We start from the raw sequence: 18,776 nt of genomic DNA, 5'->3' as shown, positions 1-18,776 counted from the left end.
TCATTATGTTCTAAACTCGCAAGCATTCAAACACTCATTGCATTTTTTTTGCAGAAAATCTAAGCAAATGCAAGCCAAACTCTAGCCTTCATTCTCAACGCAATGGCCGTTGACTACGACTCTATTCTTTCTGTTTCAGATGAAGCTGTTAGGAGCGTATTTCTGAAGCTCGACTCTACTGGTCTGAAGAAATTTTTGGGATTGGCAACCCAAGTCTTCTACCCAACGGAGATTCAAGCAGTCTATGCTAACAACACTGTTTCTGATGATGGCAAGATCACCATGACCATCAACAACCAGACACTGACTGTGGATGAAGAATCATTCAGCACTATCTTCCAACTTCCAACTGAAGGCATGCCTCATTTCTTTGAGGTCACAATAGCTGAAATTGAAGAGATGCAGACTCTGCTATCGACTGGTGGGAAGAAAATTAAGGTGTCTGACCCCAAGAAGGAACTGAAGCCAAAAATCCAACTGTTGGCTGACATCGTTGCAAAGGGCTCTCTCGCTGAAGCATGTTCCTTCGCTGCCCTCACATTGGAGAAGTTTCAAATCATGACTGCTATCATGAACGGCACAATATTGAATTGGTCAACCATCATTTTTAATATCCTAAGAACATGGTTCAATCATCCAAGCAGTCGAATGGTTTCGCACTGCAGCTTAGTTATTTGCTGAAAAGCTCTGAAATCAGGACGATGGCAGCTCCCAAGTCTGTGAAGGTAGCCAAAGCCAAGGAGGCGACTAAGAAACTAACAATCAAGAGGAAACTGATTGTCAGTGAAAGTGATTGGGAGAAAACACCATCTCTGAAGATTTTGAAGAAGCCGCAGTCACAGAAGACCAAACCAACTACTTCTGAAGTCATTCCAGCTGAGAGACTGATGCCTACTGGAGCTGAGGCACCCTTAACTGCTGAACCAATTCAGTTAGTTCTAGGTGCATCATCAGCTGAAGAGACTCAACTGGAGAAGCAGTTGATCACCCACTGAAGATTGTCACCGAATCTGGTGAAAAATTGAAGCTTGTTGGTCTGCGTACACCACCAATCATAGTGATCCGACCGACTGTTCTTCCGATCGCAAGACCCAAGGGCGTGGTGATTCGTGAAAGAGTTGATTCAACTAACTCAGGGCTGGACCCTTCTCATGCTCTGACTGACCCAAAAGGCAAGGAAAATATGATTGAAGAGCCCAGGCCAACCAATTCTGTTCACACTCACATCGATATTCTCTGGACTAACATTAATGAGTTTGCTGAATCAGAATTGGAGAACTTTGATGAATGGGTAAAATTCCAAACTGTAGTCTTTGCCAGAAGGCTGAGGAAAAAGTCAGTGTTGAAGGAATATATTACTCTGGAAACTACCGGGCTGAAGACGGTCAAGGCTGTGACCATCAAAAGCCTTGGAAGGAAGAGTCTACTTCTTTGACTTGATGCAGATGAAGAAACAGAAGTAATGGCAGAACTGAAGCAAAAATATAATCCAACTGGTCCAACTGCATATGCTGGCAAGGCTGTATTTCAACAACTGGAATCATATCTAATTTCTCTCCAAATGAAGATCAAACTATGAGAGATGGATCAACAGTTGTACATACCAGTTGACTCCCAAAGTCCAAAATCAGCAGAGCAGGCCCAGACAAATGAAGTAGTCAAGGAGCCAGTTGCTGAACAGGTTTCTGAGCGAGAAACTAAATCTGTTCCTAAGCTGATTCAGCCATCCATTTCTTCTGCACCTTCATCATCTCCACCAGCTGGACAACTATATTCACTCGACTAGCAGACTTAGTTTCACCTTCAAATCGTCGAGTTTTTTTCGCTGTAAACAACTATATTCACTCAACTTATTTTTTAGGCTTACTTTTTCTGCCTTTATTTCCTCAAATGCTTGAGACAAAATCTTGTACTCTTTGGCCATATCATGAAGTGCGATGACAAGATCTTCTTGTGTGAATTCACTAGATCCAAAATCAAATGCCTCGCCATCGTCTTCTTCTTGTTCTAAATCTGCCATCAGTCACTAGTATCTTCTGATCTTTCTTCTCGAAAGATATTATCATTCTTCGACTATCTTTTCTTGAACGATTCCGTCTCCTTTTTTTTGGGCCGGTTACAATCTACAAAAAGTGGTCTTTCTTGCCACAGTTATAACAAGCTTGACGATCATCTGTTTGGTCCTTTTGATAATATGGTTTAGTAATTTAGATTGATTTTTGCGCATAAATTTATTTAACTTCTTGATGAATAAAAACATGGCCTTGTTGCTTAGTGGAATTCTTGAATGTTTTGAACAGAAACGGTCGAGTGATTTGACAGAAGCCCTTGATGATATTTGAAGATCTGATAAATGTTATTTGATGTGAGGTCTATTGAGCGGTAAAGATTTTGTAAAGATAAAGATTGATCGTAAATCTTTTCAGAGAATGTTTCAAGTGAGCAAAATCTCGTAGTTGTTAAATTTCTGCGTGTTTGAAACCCTTCTTGGCATTCTCTCTTTATAGTACTTCTGACATCTTCTTGTTCAACGTTTGATTGTAGCGCAATAAATGAGTATAAATGCAATAGTATTGCTGTCGTCGTCCTTTCCTAATTTATAGTACACTTTAATTAATGAGCAATTTTGCATTTACCAAATCTGAGGAGAAACGAAACAACTTAAAGTAACTAGCTCTGCGCGTAAAATTTTAAGGAAAACAATATGAACTTCTAATATCCTATTTGTCATGCATGATTAGTCTATTAACTTTTTTGATAAATTAAGTGAGATGCTTATATTACACGTGGCTTGTGTCTCAAGATGAATTTACTCAACCGTTTATAGATGTACTTCAATAAGATGAACACTTGAGTAGCTCTTAAACCACAACTTGTACGCTTGAGCAGTTGGGTAGATCAAACATATTGCTGATGATAAAACGGTTGAATAACTTTGCATCTTGAGACCCTTGAGATCATTTGAATGACTTTTTCTGAATCTTCAGTGGGCGGTCGAGTACTTGTAATATATTACAAATGCAACTTGATCTAATACAATAAGTTATTGTTTGTTATTACCTAAATTAAGGGATTTAACTATATTAATAATGAATATATAAATTAAGAATTATAAAATCAATAATTAACATGTTAATGGAAGGGATTTTATTGATTAAACTTTAGAAAAGAAGCTCATGTACAAACAAAGCATGTGAAAAGTTGTGATTTTTTTATTTTATGTGAATGGAGAATTAAACTAAAACAAATTTGACATGAGTATTGACATCAAATATTCCATGACATGCCAAAATCACAAATTTCTTAAAAAACCACGACAAAAATAAAATAGAGTGATATAATTTAAATAGTATAACTAAGAGTGTAAAAAATGAACCCGACTCGCAAACCTGACACGAGTCGGCACGAAAATATAGGGTTGAGAGTTTTCAGGTTCGGGTTAGATTAGGTTGGACTCACACGAAATATGACCCAAAAAATTTGGGTGGGTTTGGGTTTGGGTTTGGGTTTGAGTTTAGGTTGACCTGAATTGAAAATCAGATCACCCATCAACCCGAACCCACCCGACCAATTTATGTTATTTTCAAATCTTGATTCATACAAAAATGTGTAAAACAATGGAGAAGTAGTGTTTAAAACTTGAAAGATATTTGTGATGCTTGAATGTTTTTTTTAATTGTGTATTGATTATCATAAATTTTTGTTGTGTAGTAATTTTTATGTGAAATATTTGCCTGAATAATTAACACCCCTAAGTATAACACAACTTATTCCACAATTTATAGACATGTCATGAACGTTAATTTCTTTAAAAACTATGACAAAAGTAAAAATAGAGTGAAATGATATAAATAGTAACAAAAATGAAGGGAAGTTATTTACAATAACTCAAAATTCGCGCGTTAATTGATGAACAATCGAAACGGTTGTATTTACCGATTGTACATTTCACTAACATTTTGCGCATCTCATGCCACGTGCCACAATCCAATACGAGGATACAATAGTTAACATTAATTGAATATTTAAACTTTCAATGTCGCGCCAGTCATCGTTGTGAGAGTTCCGATAATCTTCTTACAAACTTTGTGAGCTCTGATGACCTCTCACCGACTTCCGACGAGGAGTTTTTATATGCTTCAGGCAAAAATCCGACATACATTTGGGTCTTTAAATCATTTAATAATGTCTTTAATAGTGATTCACAGATATTTTTTTTTACGAAATGTTCATTTTCATATGAGATTGTCCAGAAATGTGTGAACCTTTCTCCATTTCTTTCACCATTTCTCCATTTCATACCATATTTATTTATATTTATATTATACTAAATTATTAAATTATATTATTATTATTATTTGGTTAGCATGAATGTGTGCGCTGTAGACCCTACGAACCCTCACTCCCCACCTATAAAAGGCACCGCTTACTCTCTTCTGCCCGCATTTCACTTCTCAACAGTCGCTTTCCTCTCCCAGTGTTTCTCTCGTTCTCTCCAGGAAACGTCAGAAAATTCTCAAGTTCAGCTTGGAGATCGGGCATCCAGGCTTTTTATTTGATGATTAAAATCTTTGGACAAGGGTTTTGAGGTGTGTAACAGGTTTTTTCCCCCTAAATTTTATATATTTGGGCGTGAATTTTTCGTCATTTATTGATAAAACTGATGTATGAAGATATGTTCTGAGGGATGGTTCTGCTTGTTTGTTAGAATGTTTTTTTTTTTTTTTTTTTTTTGCATTTCTGAGCTAAGTTATTTCAGGTTCATTTGATTTTCCGATCTATTTGTGTTTTGTATTTTTGGGAATTTACTTGTTGTGGATCTATTTTTTCGGCTAGCGATTTGTCATGTTAAATTAATATGAATTTATTTGTCCTAATTGTTTTATTTATTTTTCGCTGGAGAGAGTAATCCTTTAACGTTTGCTCATTTCTTTAAAGTTTAATGTGTCTGAACATGTTCAACTCTTCTTGCTTCTTTGATTTTCTTCACAAAATCATTTCTAACTCGGACCAACATTATTATTTATTTATTTTTTTTTTCATTTTAACTTTTAACGCCTCCCAAAAATTCTCAATTTCTGATTTCAACAAATAAAAAATAAAAAATAAAAAAATTCTCGATTTCTGTATTACATTTTTACTCAATTTATTATATCTTTAAATTTTAAAATAAATTGTTGCATGACATCGACATCACATTCACCAACTCGATTTCCATAAATCTTTCCCATTTAATAAAACTTCAAAAACAAATCCAGACATCGCCTTATGTATTCTCGTTTTCCAATTCATGTAAATACTGCCTGCTAGCCAAAACAAGAGAGGGAGATGAATGGCTGCAGAATTTAATCATCTCTCTCTTTTGTTTATTACAGTTTTGTTTTCATTATATTATTTATATGCTTGTACTGTTTTACCAGCATACGTGGATTGTGACACAGAAGATCATTCTACTTAGTGATACAATTCTTTCAGTAATTTGTAACTTGTTTATTTTGTGCATTAGTTAATTGGCTATGTGATATTCGTAATAATAATTTATTATAATGTGGAATTATTCTATGATATCTATTATTGTATATTTTTTATGCATATATTAATATTTTAATATATTAATTTTTATTTCTTTGTTCAGGCATTGAAGCTTGTCGCCGTCCAAGATTTTGCTTGAGAATCCATGGGTTTTGATATAGAGTGCGTAATAGACATTCAAACCTATCCAGGGGAGTATTTTTGTCCTGTTTGTCGTACGCTTGCATATCCAAATGAAGCATTTCAGTCACAGTGCGGTCACCTATACTGCAAACCTTGCTTGGCACACATTGCAAATGGTAGCAAGGCATGCCCTTATGATGGATACTTGGTGACCGAGTCTGATTCTAAGGTTTGTCTCTCCTGCCTATACATTTGAATGACAGGCACCGTTTGTTGCATATTTTTCTGAAGCTGTAAATTTTTTTGGCAGCTGCTAATAGACTCGGATAGATCACTGGCGGAAAAGATTGGAAAGGTTAAGGTTCACTGTCTATTCTTCAGAAGTGGTTGCATGTGGGAGGGTACTCTATCTGATTGTACCTCTCATTGTTCTGAGTGTTCCTTTGGAAGTTCGGCAGTTATATGTAACAGATGTGGTATTCAAATTGTTCATCGCCAAGTACATGATCATGCACAGAGCTGTACGGTGCGTGTATGAAGCATTTATTCTTCGCATTCATATGAACTAGGAGTCTTGGTTAAAATGAACTCTGACATCAACCTTTAATTGCAGGGAGCGTATGAAGCAAAACAGGCTATAGGGGGTGCAACTAGCTCTGGCACAGCTTTGTCCACACCCATTGCAACTGTAAACCTAACTGTAGCTCAATCTGGCCAACCACTTTCTCAGCCCCAGAATAGTCAGAATGTTGCTGTTATTAGTCTGCAGCCTGGACAAAATCCCACTCAGCAACCTATTGCTAATCCTCAGGCTGTTTCTGTACAAACAACGGAGCAGTGGTATCAGCAACAGTACCAGCAATACTATCAGCAATATACCGGATATGATCCTTACAAACCGCCTCGTCAGCAATATTATTCCCTTCAGCAAAACCAGCATAATCCACTGCATGTGCATGGTCAGCCCCAGTCTCATGCATATGCCCAGCCTGCTGCCCAGCCCCAGCCCCAGCTCCAGCTCCAGCTCCAGCTCCAGTCCTATCCTGTCCCTCTAAACCAACAGCAGCCCCAGTTTCAACCACCAGCCCAAGGAATAGCACAATCTCAGCCACCTGTGCCACCTCAAATTCCAATGCAGGTACAAATTCCTTCTCAAGGGCAAACCCAGTTGCATGCACCCAACCAAACCTTTCCTCCTGATTATCAAGTCAACCCTCAAAAACAACCTCCACATCTGATGCGTCCCCAGGCTCAAATACCCTCCCAAATTCTTCTGCCGCCACCTCATAGTCAACCTGACCAGCTTCCGCTTAGTCTCCAAGCGGTGAGCATGCAGCCTGCTGTCCAACATCCTCAGTTGCCTCCTTATTTTCAACCTCCTTTGCAGATTCCTCACGCTCATGCTTCCCAAACTCACAGCCAACCTCAATTTCAAAATCAAACTTCAAACCAGTCTCATTTGCAGATTCAGCCGCAAGCTTCACATTATCAGAATCAGTACCCTCAAGTACGGCCTCCTCCACTCAACCAGCCAACTGTTCCTGCTGCACGACCGCGGCCTCCACAGCCTCCAGCTTCTAGTGTTAGTGGACATAATTCATATCAACAACCTCAGCCAGCCCATCAAATGCATTCAGGAGTATTGGATCAACCTCCGATAAACGTACGTCCCACAAGTGGGTCATTGCATCCAGTTAAATTGCATGATCAGGTTCCTCATCAACCTGCTGTGATGCAGCCACCCCCTTCTCATGATTCTTTCCCCCCGCCACCGCTGTCTGCATTTTTGCTGCCACAAAGCCAGGTTTCGGGTGCGCCCCCAGCACATCAGCAATTTTCTGCTCATGCTCAACCGTCAAACCATCTCCCTCAGCATAGTACTGTCCTTCAGCCAGTTCAACTAGCTGTTCCCCAGCCTTTCTCACAACAGCAGCCTTTTGTTACTCCTGTTAGGGCTCTGTTTCAGCCGCAAGGTCTTTTTCAACACCAGCAGCCGCAAGGTCTTTTTCAACAACACCAGCAGCCGCAAGGTCTTTTTCAACAACACCAGCAGCCGCTTCAACCTCAGGTACGCCCATACGGTCCTCCTCCACCTCAGCAGTCACAAAGTTATGATGGCAAATCTATGACGTCAAATGAGGGCATGCATCCACAAAACTATCAACAATCTTCTAGTGGCTTTGGAGCTGTGGTTCACACTGTGCCTTCACAACTTGGTTCAACTCTGCCACCTGCAAATCCAAATTCTGTTGAATCTGCAGTACTTGATGAGGAATATTTTTCAAGTAAGCATTCAAATCCAGGTGCTAGGGTACCAGGTCAGGGGCTTGCTGAAAAGGAAGTTCTTCGAACTGACGTTGAGCCTCTGAAAGAAGAAGCCATATCGACTAAAAAATTGGGACCGCAAGAAATGATTGCTGCTAGGGTGAAGGACGAGGTTAGTGGGAGCGCAACAGAGAAATTATCTGGTACCATGTCCACTGAGGCAAAAACTACAGAAGGTAATGCCTCTAAAGAAGAGAGCCATTCCGTGGCAGGCTCAAATTTGCCACAACAAGTGCAGGACCTTGAAAGTCGGAAGGTGGTAGTTGCGGGTCTGTCTACTGATATTGAGAAGGTTTCCAAGAACCCTCCCTCCAAGCCTGAATTACAACTGAAAGAGCAACCTCCATCGACACTAAAGCCCCAAGGATTGGGAATTTTGCCGCATCCTGGGTATTCTCTTCCACTCCCTGTCCTGACATCCCATACTGGGAGGGCTTCTGGTTATTTTGGGCCTCCACCTGGAAGTTTTGAGAGTGATCTGCGTGGGGTTATTGGAAATGCTCCACAACTTTATCCTGAAGGTCAGTCTGGTCCCCAGAACCATTTTAGACCTAATGAAAGTGTCATGTTCAAACATCAAAACCCATCTTACCTGTCTGAGTCTGTTGAGAGGGTTCCTCATAGGCAGATTTATGGGCATGAGCCAAGTGTTTGGAGGGTTAATGGGGAAACAGAACCCAACTTTGGCTCACGGGAGCATTTGAATCCATTTCCGATGGAACCATTTCGGCCTCTTGAACAAGGTACTTTTATTGTTTAATCAAATTTTGCTATGATTCCATGGTGGATTTTTCCTGGAATTGTCCTCACTTCACCATTCTTTGTGGGGTTCCTTATGGGTTCTTTTTCATATACAGGTTCAATGACTGTTGATAAATCACAACCTGGGTCAAGTTATGGCACTGGAGGGAAATTAAATTCTGGATTAGATTCAAATTTGAGAGACCTGCCTCCATATCACGCTTCGGGTGGACAGGGTCATGCAGATGTCTTTGGACCTGGCCTTGAATCCGGACGACATCATGCGAAACATTTCCCTCCCTGTACTCCGGGCGGGGAGTATCTTGGCATTTCTCATGAATTTGGTGGACCTTCCAGATTTCCTCGGGGCACCACTGGCTTTCATGATATTAATGCCAGGCAAGTACATAGGTTTGGTGAAGGATCCAGATCTTTCAATCTACCTTCAGATCCAGTTGGAAATCCTTTTCATGACAACAGGTTTCCCCCTATGCCTGGTCACCCGAGGAGAGGTGACAGTGACGGTCAACACAATTTGAGATTCGGAGAGCATATGACTCGGCCGCATCACAGCCATATCAAGAGCGATGATGCTATTGGAAAAGATGTGCCAGGGCCAGTCCCCTTAGGGAGGGTGGACTTCTCAGGCCCTGGATATTTGCCTGGTCGTTTTATGTCTGAGGCTGCTGGACATGGTATCTTTTCTGGTAACTCCCACGCAGGAGAATTGGGTGGACCGGGAAATTTTAACCATCGAATACCATTCGGTGAATCTATTAGAGGTGACAGACCAAACATTCCACCTTTTGAGGTACCTGGTATCAGGAGCAACTATCCACTTCAGGGATTTCCTAATCCTGTAGGCTTTGCAGTGAGCATCGACTAAGTGTTTTTTTTATTGTGTCCAAGAAGTTCTTATTTTTTCACTTCCTACCTTATTGATCTATTATGCATCTGTATGCATTTATTTTCCTCTAAACTATTCGAGAATCAATGTTTCTAATTGAAATTTACAGGGCGAGGTGGATTCTTTTGATCGGTCAAGGATGAGGAAGCCTATAAGCATGGGTTGGTGTCGGATTTGCATGTTTGATTGCGAGACTGTGGAGGGGCTAGAAATGCATTCTCAAACTATGGAACACCAGAAGATGGCTATGGATATGGTAAAGACCATTAAGCAAAGGAATAAAAAGAAGCACAGGTAAGGAAGTGTGCTTGCTGTTTATGTTCTGCTGGATTCTTGTCATTATTTTATTTGTTATTACTGCAGAACTTCTGCCGGGCAAATGGGTTATGATGGGGGAAGCAGGAGTAAAACAGTGGGTACTAATGGCCGTGGGAACAAACCTTGACTCCTGGTACTGGGTTTTGTTGCTTGCAGGGTATAAGATTCTTTTTAGCACTCATTCTAGTTATCATATTGAATTATGAATTTTGCTTCAAATTTTATAATTTGGCTTTTCATGGGTTTTTTTAATCTCAGGTTGCTGCATTGTTTTGGGAATTGTTGCTGTTGGGATGAAGTTTTGTGGCAGTTAAGTTGTTTTTTATGGGCTTGACATCCGACTTTACTTTTGGGATAGTTTGGTGATGGATTATATGTCGTAAAAGTTGTGTTGAACTTGGTTTCCTTTTGTGTGTTATGGGATATTTTGTCTTTTCTTATAATGTATACCTTGTATTTGGTATTTAGTTTTATTTTTCATGCTCAGATTCCTTTTAAATTTTAGCATGGAATCAACGATAGGACCATTCTAACTTTACGGACCAAGTTAAAAATTTCATGTTAGATTTTATTGCACCACTGTAACGGACTAAAATAGTCATTTTATCTTAAAACTTTTTGATGACTTGAAATAAAAAGAGAGGTAATTTTTATGAATACCATAGAGAAGGTCAATGCTCATATGTTGGTGAACTAAGCTACATATAGCTGCCTCATATGCTTGTTTGAACTCCTATGTTCTGAAAAGCATGACCCATCTATTTATGAAATATATGTTCCATTTCACACTCTTGTACCGAAAAAGAAAATCTAACTACAAATCGAAACGCACAACTGTAGAGAACAGACAAGAATGTATTGTGTACTCCATCTACTAATTGTTTATGCTCTGTAGGATACTTATGCGGTTGAATGTTTTTGCATTCCAGTATTATGGGCATGCGAATTCTCTCTAGGTTTACAGGAAAAAATGTTTATTTGATGCAATTGCTGCACCAAACTGTAAAACTATCATCACTGTACAGCAACTTCTAGTTTGACGTTGTGGATTTTAGTAGAGGGTGATGACACTTCTATGCTCTGCATATAGTATGCATTTTGTTTCCTGGTACCATCAAAACATATAGAGATGAGAAAATACATTTTGCAGAACACAGTTGGTTACAGCAATTTAAGTGCCAACATCAGATCATGCAATGATCTTTTCAGCAAGCCATTTTAATGCTAGTTTTGTTCTTTCATAATATAGCATTACAAGCACATTCGATTATCAGTTAAAAAATAATCTCCCATTGACTTCTTATGGAAAATACAGAACATAACAAAATGTCTACAGTTGCTATAAACTAGTATCGTATCAGATACACAATCCCTTTCATCGTTCATGAGTCCAAGTAAAACAGCCCTGTCCTAAAAAACGGTACACCTGTGTTAAATAGCTATACTTGTGGGTGTCATGGGCTTACCATCTGGCATAGTTGTTAAAGGCGCATCCCTGGCCCAGCCTAGGTGCTGGGCGTAGCCAGNCCAAAATCAAAAGCTTTTTAGCTTTGATAAATAGAGAGTGCATAGAAAAAAAAGAGTGTATTTTTTTCTTGAGTGCGAGAATTCTCTTGTGTGAGTTAGAGAAATTATTTTCTCGGTATACTCGGGTTGGGAGTGTGAGAAATATTGAGTGTATTGGTGTATACACTTGTTGTAATATTTCTTCCGGTTATAAAAGTTGCAGTGCTCCGTGGACGTAGCCTATATTGGGTGAACCACGTAAATCTTTGTGTTCTTGTTGGTTATTTTATTCCGCAATTTTTGGGTACTATTATCATCGTGATCGGCATCGCTTCGGGGGTGTAATTCCCCAACATGTAACGGACTAAAATAGTCATTTTATCTTAAAACTTTTTGATGACTTGAAATAAAAAGAGAGGTAATTTTTATGAATACCATAGAGAAGGTCAATGCTCATATGTTGGTGAACTAAGCTACATATAGCTGCCTCATATGCTTGTTTGAACTCCTATGTTCTGAAAAGCATGACCCATCTATTTATGAAATATATGTTCCATTTCACACTCTTGTACCGAAAAAGAAAATCTAACTACAAATCGAAACGCACAACTGTAGAGAACAGACAAGAATGTATTGTGTACTCCATCTACTAATTGTTTATGCTCTGTAGGATACTTATGCGGTTGAATGTTTTTGCATTCCAGTATTATGGGCATGCGAATTCTCTCTAGGTTTACAGGAAAAAATGTTTATTTGATGCAATTGCTGCACCAAACTGTAAAACTATCATCACTGTACAGCAACTTCTAGTTTGACGTTGTGGATTTTAGTAGAGGGTGATGACACTTCTATGCTCTGCATATAGTATGCATTTTGTTTCCTGGTACCATCAAAACATATAGAGATGAGAAAATACATTTTGCAGAACACAGTTGGTTACAGCAATTTAAGTGCCAACATCAGATCATGCAATGATCTTTTCAGCAAGCCATTTTAATGCTAGTTTTGTTCTTTCATAATATAGCATTACAAGCACATTCGATTATCAGTTAAAAAATAATCTCCCATTGACTTCTTATGGAAAATACAGAACATAACAAAATGTCTACAGTTGCTATAAACTAGTATCGTATCAGATACACAATCCCTTTCATCGTTCATGAGTCCAAGTAAAACAGCCCTGTCCTAAAAAACGGTACACCTGTGTTAAATAGCTATACTTGTGGGTGTCATGGGCTTACCATCTGGCATAGTTGTTAAAGGCGCATCCCTGGCCCAGCCTAGGTGCTGGGCGTAGCCAGGCACGACCTTTGCCCCTGGGAGACCTCTTGCATAAGGCGCGCGTGCTAGTCGCACCTGCAGCGCGCTTTATATTTGAAAGGAAAAAAGCCTGGCCTGCTTCTTTCTCACGATAAAAAAAGAAAACCTTAAAACCTAGCCCAAATACAGTACTTGTTTATGTGTTAAAATAACTCTAGGCCCAGTATAAAATCAACCCAAAAAGTGTTGCGTTTTTCTCCCTAAACTCTGCGATTAAAGTTGAACTCCCTAATTTTCGAAATTAATCTTTAGCCTCCTCCACTATTAGGCGCAGTATCTTTCTCTTTTCCGACATTTTAATTTTTTTCCTTATTAATTGGATCTCTTCCTTCCCCAATTCAAGTCGTTATTTCTTTGCACACTATTTGAAAACACTACATATCTACTACCAGATTGCACAGTTTAAAATATTAAATTCCAATTCCAAAATCACTCCAAACGCTCAACTACTCTATCCTGCAGCTAAAATTAGAATTTTATAAAATCTAGTTAGGAAAATGTTTGATGCGCCTTATTTTGCTAAGGCGTGCACTTCTCCTTGAGCCTAAGGCTCCAGGACACTTTTGTGCCTTAAAACAACTATGCCTTCTGGTGTATGAATAACTATATAGGATAAGGTATTGTGAAATAAAATATCATGTTTATTGCGAGTCATTGAAGAAGAAAGCCTTCAAACCTGCATAACTATATAGGATAAAGTATTGTGAAATAAAATACCATGTTTAAGCCTTCAACTTCAAACCTCTCTATTTTAACATAGTGGTAGTAGAGAACCTTGAAGTTTTTGTTTTAGCATGCCAGGTATTAAACTTTGTGGACAAACTGTAATAACCTAGTTCGGTCTTCTTTGTCGGTTAAAACGTCAAAATTATCCAATGTGTTTGTACGCTTACCACTAAAGTCTTAGTAGGATGTGTATCAGCTCCATTTCATGATGTCTCATTGGCCATTTACCGTTTCGATGATGATGATTTTGTTGAGTGTATAAATCTTGGCTTGAACTGTTGTCATTGTTGGTAACTGGTAATTTATCTCCCAAAGGGGTTATGTTCCTCATTTTCGGATTGTTCATTATACAGATGTAAAATGCTGTGACCATCACACATTCTTCTTGGGCTTATGAAATTCCTGCCGAAAACATGCTGAGGGTATTCAGTGAGAGTTTCCCTAGATATTCTAGGTTGATGAAATCTAAGAGGAAGTTGACTCCATTTTAATGGTTGGTTGATTGTATGTTTTCTAGGAAATTGAATATTGTGGTCATAGATAATTTTGTGCCATAGTTAAACATTTAAAGATGCTTGTTTAATCTCTTTCCCCTACAAGTTGTATTATTTATAAATAATGAGTCGGACACGAAGAAGCTGGGAGTGGCACTTTGGCAACACAAGTTTAGATGTGATCTGGAAATAAAAATGATGTGCACTGTAACATGAAAAGAACCATAGATGATTCGTTCCCAGTGATCATATTATCACAGTTTTTGATCTATGACTTCTATTAGTTTCGTGGCTGCTGCAGTTTTACCAAATTGTCACTAGTTGTCTTAATCATTAATTTGTGTACTTCTGGTATATTATTTTGTCTTTCAACAAAAGTAAAAATGAATACATTGGCTGGTGTATACAGTCCTTGCCTTTTTATTAAAGGCCCAGTCAAACTTCAAAGACGAACTTTTTTGTCTGAATTTTTGATTTTTTTCTGTTTTTCTACTCCAGTTATTATTTTCAAGCATCAAGATCGGCATCTGCATTCTGAACATCTTTATAAGAGTATTATTTAACAGCTCAAGTGTTAAATATAGACAAATCATTGTAGAATAGCTTTAACTAAATTGTTGAGGGATCTTAGTTTGCCCATACGATTGGAAAAAATGCCTGAGATAATGTTGACCATAACATTTTATTGAGACTGGAAATTCAAGTATCCGTGTAAAACTTCAGTTAATGTGAAACATAATTTGATTTCAATTATTGTTTAGAGTTCTAATGGAGTGTGCTCTGCAATGATTACTACAAAGAATGTGGAAATCGTGTTATATATTTTATCAGGTGGGTGTCAACTGTTTTGCTTCTTTGAGTAATCTAATATGTCAGAAAAATCTAGGTGCAATAAGATTCAATTTTGGACTCTCGGGTTAAGCTAACTTGATATTAGTCTGATTTGATATTTCTCAAAGATGATGCTTATAATGAGTTTGAAAGCAGTCCAAAGTACACACCGATTTTGGTTTGCATTCCAAGGACTTGAAGCTAACAACAAAATAGGTACTTATGAAACGGGATTATAAATTTTGACTTTGATATTGTGAATTAAAGAACATCTGGTTTTATTTGACTCTGGTCGAGAGCATTGTACCTTTAAAAATAAAAAACTTTTAGGAGAAACAACTTATCACTATCTCAACGATAAAGCAGATGTATTGGACCATGATAAGAGATCATTGGAGTAAATTGAACTTTCAAATGTTGAGCATCATAATTGTTGCTCGGACAAGGCTTCTTAGATGCTCTTATTGAAGTTGTTTGAACCAAAAATAAGTTTTGTTTATCATTGATCAAATCAGTTATGTACCATTTGGATTCGTCAGCCAATCTTTGTTATGCTTGTAAGATATTTTGGCTGTGAACCTATTGGCCCTGCCCTAAATTGAAATGGTAATGAAATAACTTGAGATGAATAGCATGGTATTTATGGAATTATACTGCTTACCAGGAAAGTCATTTTTATTGTTTTCGGAAACTGTTATTGAAGAGCTTTCTAGTTGTTTATATACTAGAAGGATATTTTTCATTTCATTTTTTACCATATACCCTTGTCAATCGTGACCTAAATTCCTAATCCTGATATTAAAGTTATATTTTTGGAAACATTTGAAGTTTAATCGTTTTTTGGTTGAAATTTTTGTATCATAGATCATTTCCATTCGACCTGTTTTTCTTCGGGAAGCAGAAGAGAAAAAAAGGGCCGAGAGTTAAGCAGAATGGTTGCTCAATTCGTTTGTTGGTAAGAATATGGTTGGTGTTCAGTTTTGCTCACATCTTAATTTGTGTTACTCAATTATGTCTTGACTTTCGTAATTTTACCTGTATGTAACATTCTCGATTAATTTCCTAATATGACCCAGAAACCTATTATTCATATATTTAGCTGTTATAATTATAATATTAATATTTAATATTAATATCCGGGCTGTAAATGCATGTTAGGTTGTAGTCTCATACTTCAGTCTTTGTCAATCAGAAACTAGGAGGAAATAGGGTTTTAAGAATGATGAAAAGAACCTATTTTTAGGGGATAAAGTGATTTTGGTGGTTTTAAAATTTATTCATCGAGTAATGTGGATTTAGATGTTGAGAACTAGTAAAATTTTGAAGTAGACCTGCTGAGAACTTCGTGAGCTTCTAAAGTAAAAATGTGAAAAAAATTCAGAATTTTTCGGTAGGTTTCTGAAATGGAGGGGGCTTCATCTGGATAACTGAGTTTTGGAAGCTGATTGATAAATTTAGATCATCATTAGATCTCTCTGGGTTCATATTCACTGGATTACTTGAAAATTCCAGTGGAAGCTTTTCATCTGTTCACCCTGTTTCTTTCTATCGAGACGTCAATTACAAGAGAAGGCTTCATTTTTATTTGTTGGAATTTCATGTGGATATGAAGGCCCTTAACTTTACGACTATTAGAATTCAAACAACAATGCAGGAACTTAAATCATATTAAACTATTTTCCACTTCCCCGGATATTTTTTTTTCTTTCCCATATACACTAAAGGATAACTTTAAACGGATTGTCTGGTACGATTTTCAAAAACACACATCTATAGAAATCATGTCTGAAAATGCTGAAATCCGAACCAGACATTTCCAGTAAGCTAGTTAGTTGATTGCTTAAATGTCGTTTTTTAATCTTGTTTGGCTTGACCTGCTGGGACTAAATTATGCACAAAATATCCTTTGTTTTATAGTACACTTTTTTTGTTTTCTTAGTTCTAGTCAAATGAATATTCATATGTTTGTTCATGTCGATGTAGTTAATTATCAAACCTTATTATGTGTCTGATTATTATAACTACTAGCCTACTATACCAACCTTACTTCTGATCTATCTGATTTGATAACAATTAAAATTTTCGCCTCATTGTTTCACTAGGAGGTAATAGCTTCCACCCTTTGAGAGAGAGATCTTGGGTTTGTGACAGTCTTTGCTTTTCCTCTTTCCATACTTGAATTCGATCAAGGGTATAGTTGGAAATCACGATAAGCTTGACCTCACTTAATTTTAAAGGGATAGAGAACTAGCAGAGTTATATAGTTTTACATTTATTTGAAGAAATCTGGATCAAGAATCTAAGTGTTTGAACTCCACCCAACGGGTCTGCGCTATAGGATTTGTTTTCATGTATCATAGACTTTTGGCGCATCTTATTAACTTTTTGTGTATTAACCACGTATAATTTCATGAAATACATTGATATATTATAACTTTGAGTACTTTTTTCCGAGGATTTTTGGTTCCACTCTTAACGAGCATAGATGATGTAGTTAGAAACATTTAGATCCTAGATGCAACCTTTTCAAATAAAGCCCAGGAAAATCTAAAGGAGGCGAAGATAGGTACCACCACACCTCTCCCCAGGACGATATTTGCACCATGAAGGGCGAAGCACTTGGTTAACTAAGAACGCGGCTAATCTGTGTGTTAACCGGTGAGGTTTTTGGAGGGTGTTCGTGTGTGCTGTGTTTTTTTTTTTTTTTGGTAGGATCCAGTTGAAGAAGTGCATTGGTCGAAGCACCAATATTCAGCTGAAGCTGTGGAGTTTGTTGGATTACTTTTGATAATTATACTCTTTTATTTCTTGAAATTGTGAAGTTGAGGCTTATTTTATGGATAAGTCGTGTGTTACATGAATATTATAAAAAGACTAAAGGAATTGATTTATTAAATTATGCATTAGGAAGTTTCTTATTTATTATAAGATTTGAATGAGGTAATGGCAAAAATGTGGTATTTTTAACGAGTATAAATTTGGTACCAATAGAAATTTTCCTTTTACTTGTAAAAAACTTTTTTCAAATTTTTTTTTTTTTTTTATCGTTTTATGTACAGTTAAAATTGATTGTTTTTAAGTATTGTAGATATTAACTATGTAAAACTTAATGAACTACCGGCCGTAGTTAAAAATGGCATGTCTCACTGAAGCAGACATATTTAGTTTATTAAGTTAATTGTTTTTGTGTGGAAAAGTTTATATTTATTTTTGGAATTATTTGCAAACATTACTTAAATTTGGTTTAAAAGATGTAGTATGTATGAATGACTAGAATTGAAATCTAAATGTATTTGTTTCAGCACAATGGTTTTTTGTCTGGACTCACTGCCTTTAAAATATATAATATTTCGCACTTCAAAATTTGATATCACGTACAGTTACCTGGTCGCACGATTCATCCGAGCTCGTTTCACGGATTACGAGTTATTTCTACTCAGGAAAATAGATCACACAAGATGGAGATGCCCGAACATCTGAATTCAGAGCATGATTAGCTGAGCCAAGCTCAATCAAGCAACTATGACATTGAATACATAGTCCTATTAATACAAAAAAATTCTCTCGCTTTTCTATTGTGAAATCACATGTGGATTTTCCGCCGACAAATTTGAACCATTAATTATTGATTACTTCGAATTTATGAAAGTTTCAGGAGATTTGAATCTCAAAATTGTATTTTTCTAATGACACATAAAAAAATACAAATTGAGATAAAACTAATCAATATTTATTTTTTTTATCAAAAAATCTTTCTCAATACAAAATATCGGGCTAAAATTAATGTAAAGGAAAAATATAATGATAACATGATACATTTAAAATTTATAATTTGTTAAAGATATAGTCATGTTAGAATGAATCTAGTACTTCAAGGACTTGTTTCACTAATAGTTTTTCTCTTAAAAGACATTTAGCTCCTCTTAATTCTATAAATATAAGATATTTTTCAT

The 18,776-nt window shown here is 37.1% G+C and overlaps 1 protein-coding gene across 5 annotated transcripts; it reads left to right on the top strand.

The window, feature by feature from the left end:
- Window positions 1–4,431: 4,431 nt before the first annotated feature.
- LOC140960095 (uncharacterized) lies at window positions 4,432–17,743 on the top strand. Of its 5 annotated transcripts, XR_012172108.1 has the most exons (10): window positions 4,432–4,589; window positions 5,636–5,884; window positions 5,966–6,181; window positions 6,269–8,723; window positions 8,838–9,592; window positions 9,738–9,922; window positions 9,992–10,103; window positions 10,205–10,255; window positions 15,688–15,778; window positions 16,218–17,743. XR_012172108.1 is itself a non-coding variant. In XM_073418226.1 (8 exons), the coding sequence occupies exons 2-7, from the start codon at window positions 5,678–5,680 to the stop codon at window positions 10,071–10,073; spliced, it is 3,900 nt and encodes a 1,299-aa protein (XP_073274327.1). In that variant the 5' UTR covers window positions 4,432–4,589; window positions 5,636–5,677; the 3' UTR covers window positions 10,074–10,079; window positions 10,205–11,216. The 5 variants fall into 5 exon arrangements, 2 of the variants coding, with proteins under 2 accessions (XP_073274327.1, XP_073274326.1); XR_012172109.1 differs by having other exon boundaries at window positions 9,992–10,079; window positions 15,688–17,743; XR_012172107.1 differs by having other exon boundaries at window positions 15,688–17,743.
- The last annotated feature ends 1,033 nt before the right edge of the window (window positions 17,744–18,776 follow it).

This window comes from Primulina huaijiensis, chromosome 15 (genome assembly GCF_012295235.1).
Source record: "Primulina huaijiensis isolate GDHJ02 chromosome 15, ASM1229523v2, whole genome shotgun sequence".
Lineage (NCBI taxonomy): Eukaryota > Viridiplantae > Streptophyta > Magnoliopsida > Lamiales > Gesneriaceae > Primulina > Primulina huaijiensis.
This window is presented reverse-complemented; position numbering and strand designations above follow the sequence as displayed.

What these genes read in the sequence shown, in the direction of transcription:
- LOC140960095 (XM_073418226.1), top strand. Translation starts at nt 5,678, where the DNA reads ATGGGTTTTGATATAGAGTGCGTAATAGACATTCAAACCTATCCAGGG. An exon ending in ATTTCGGCCTCTTGAACAAG is followed by an intron (nt 8,724 to 8,837) that starts GTACTTTTATTG and finishes TTTCATATACAG; the next exon opens with GTTCAATGACTGTTGATAAA. An exon ending in AGGAATAAAAAGAAGCACAG is followed by an intron (nt 9,923 to 9,991) that starts GTAAGGAAGTGT and finishes TTATTACTGCAG; the next exon opens with AACTTCTGCCGGGCAAATGG.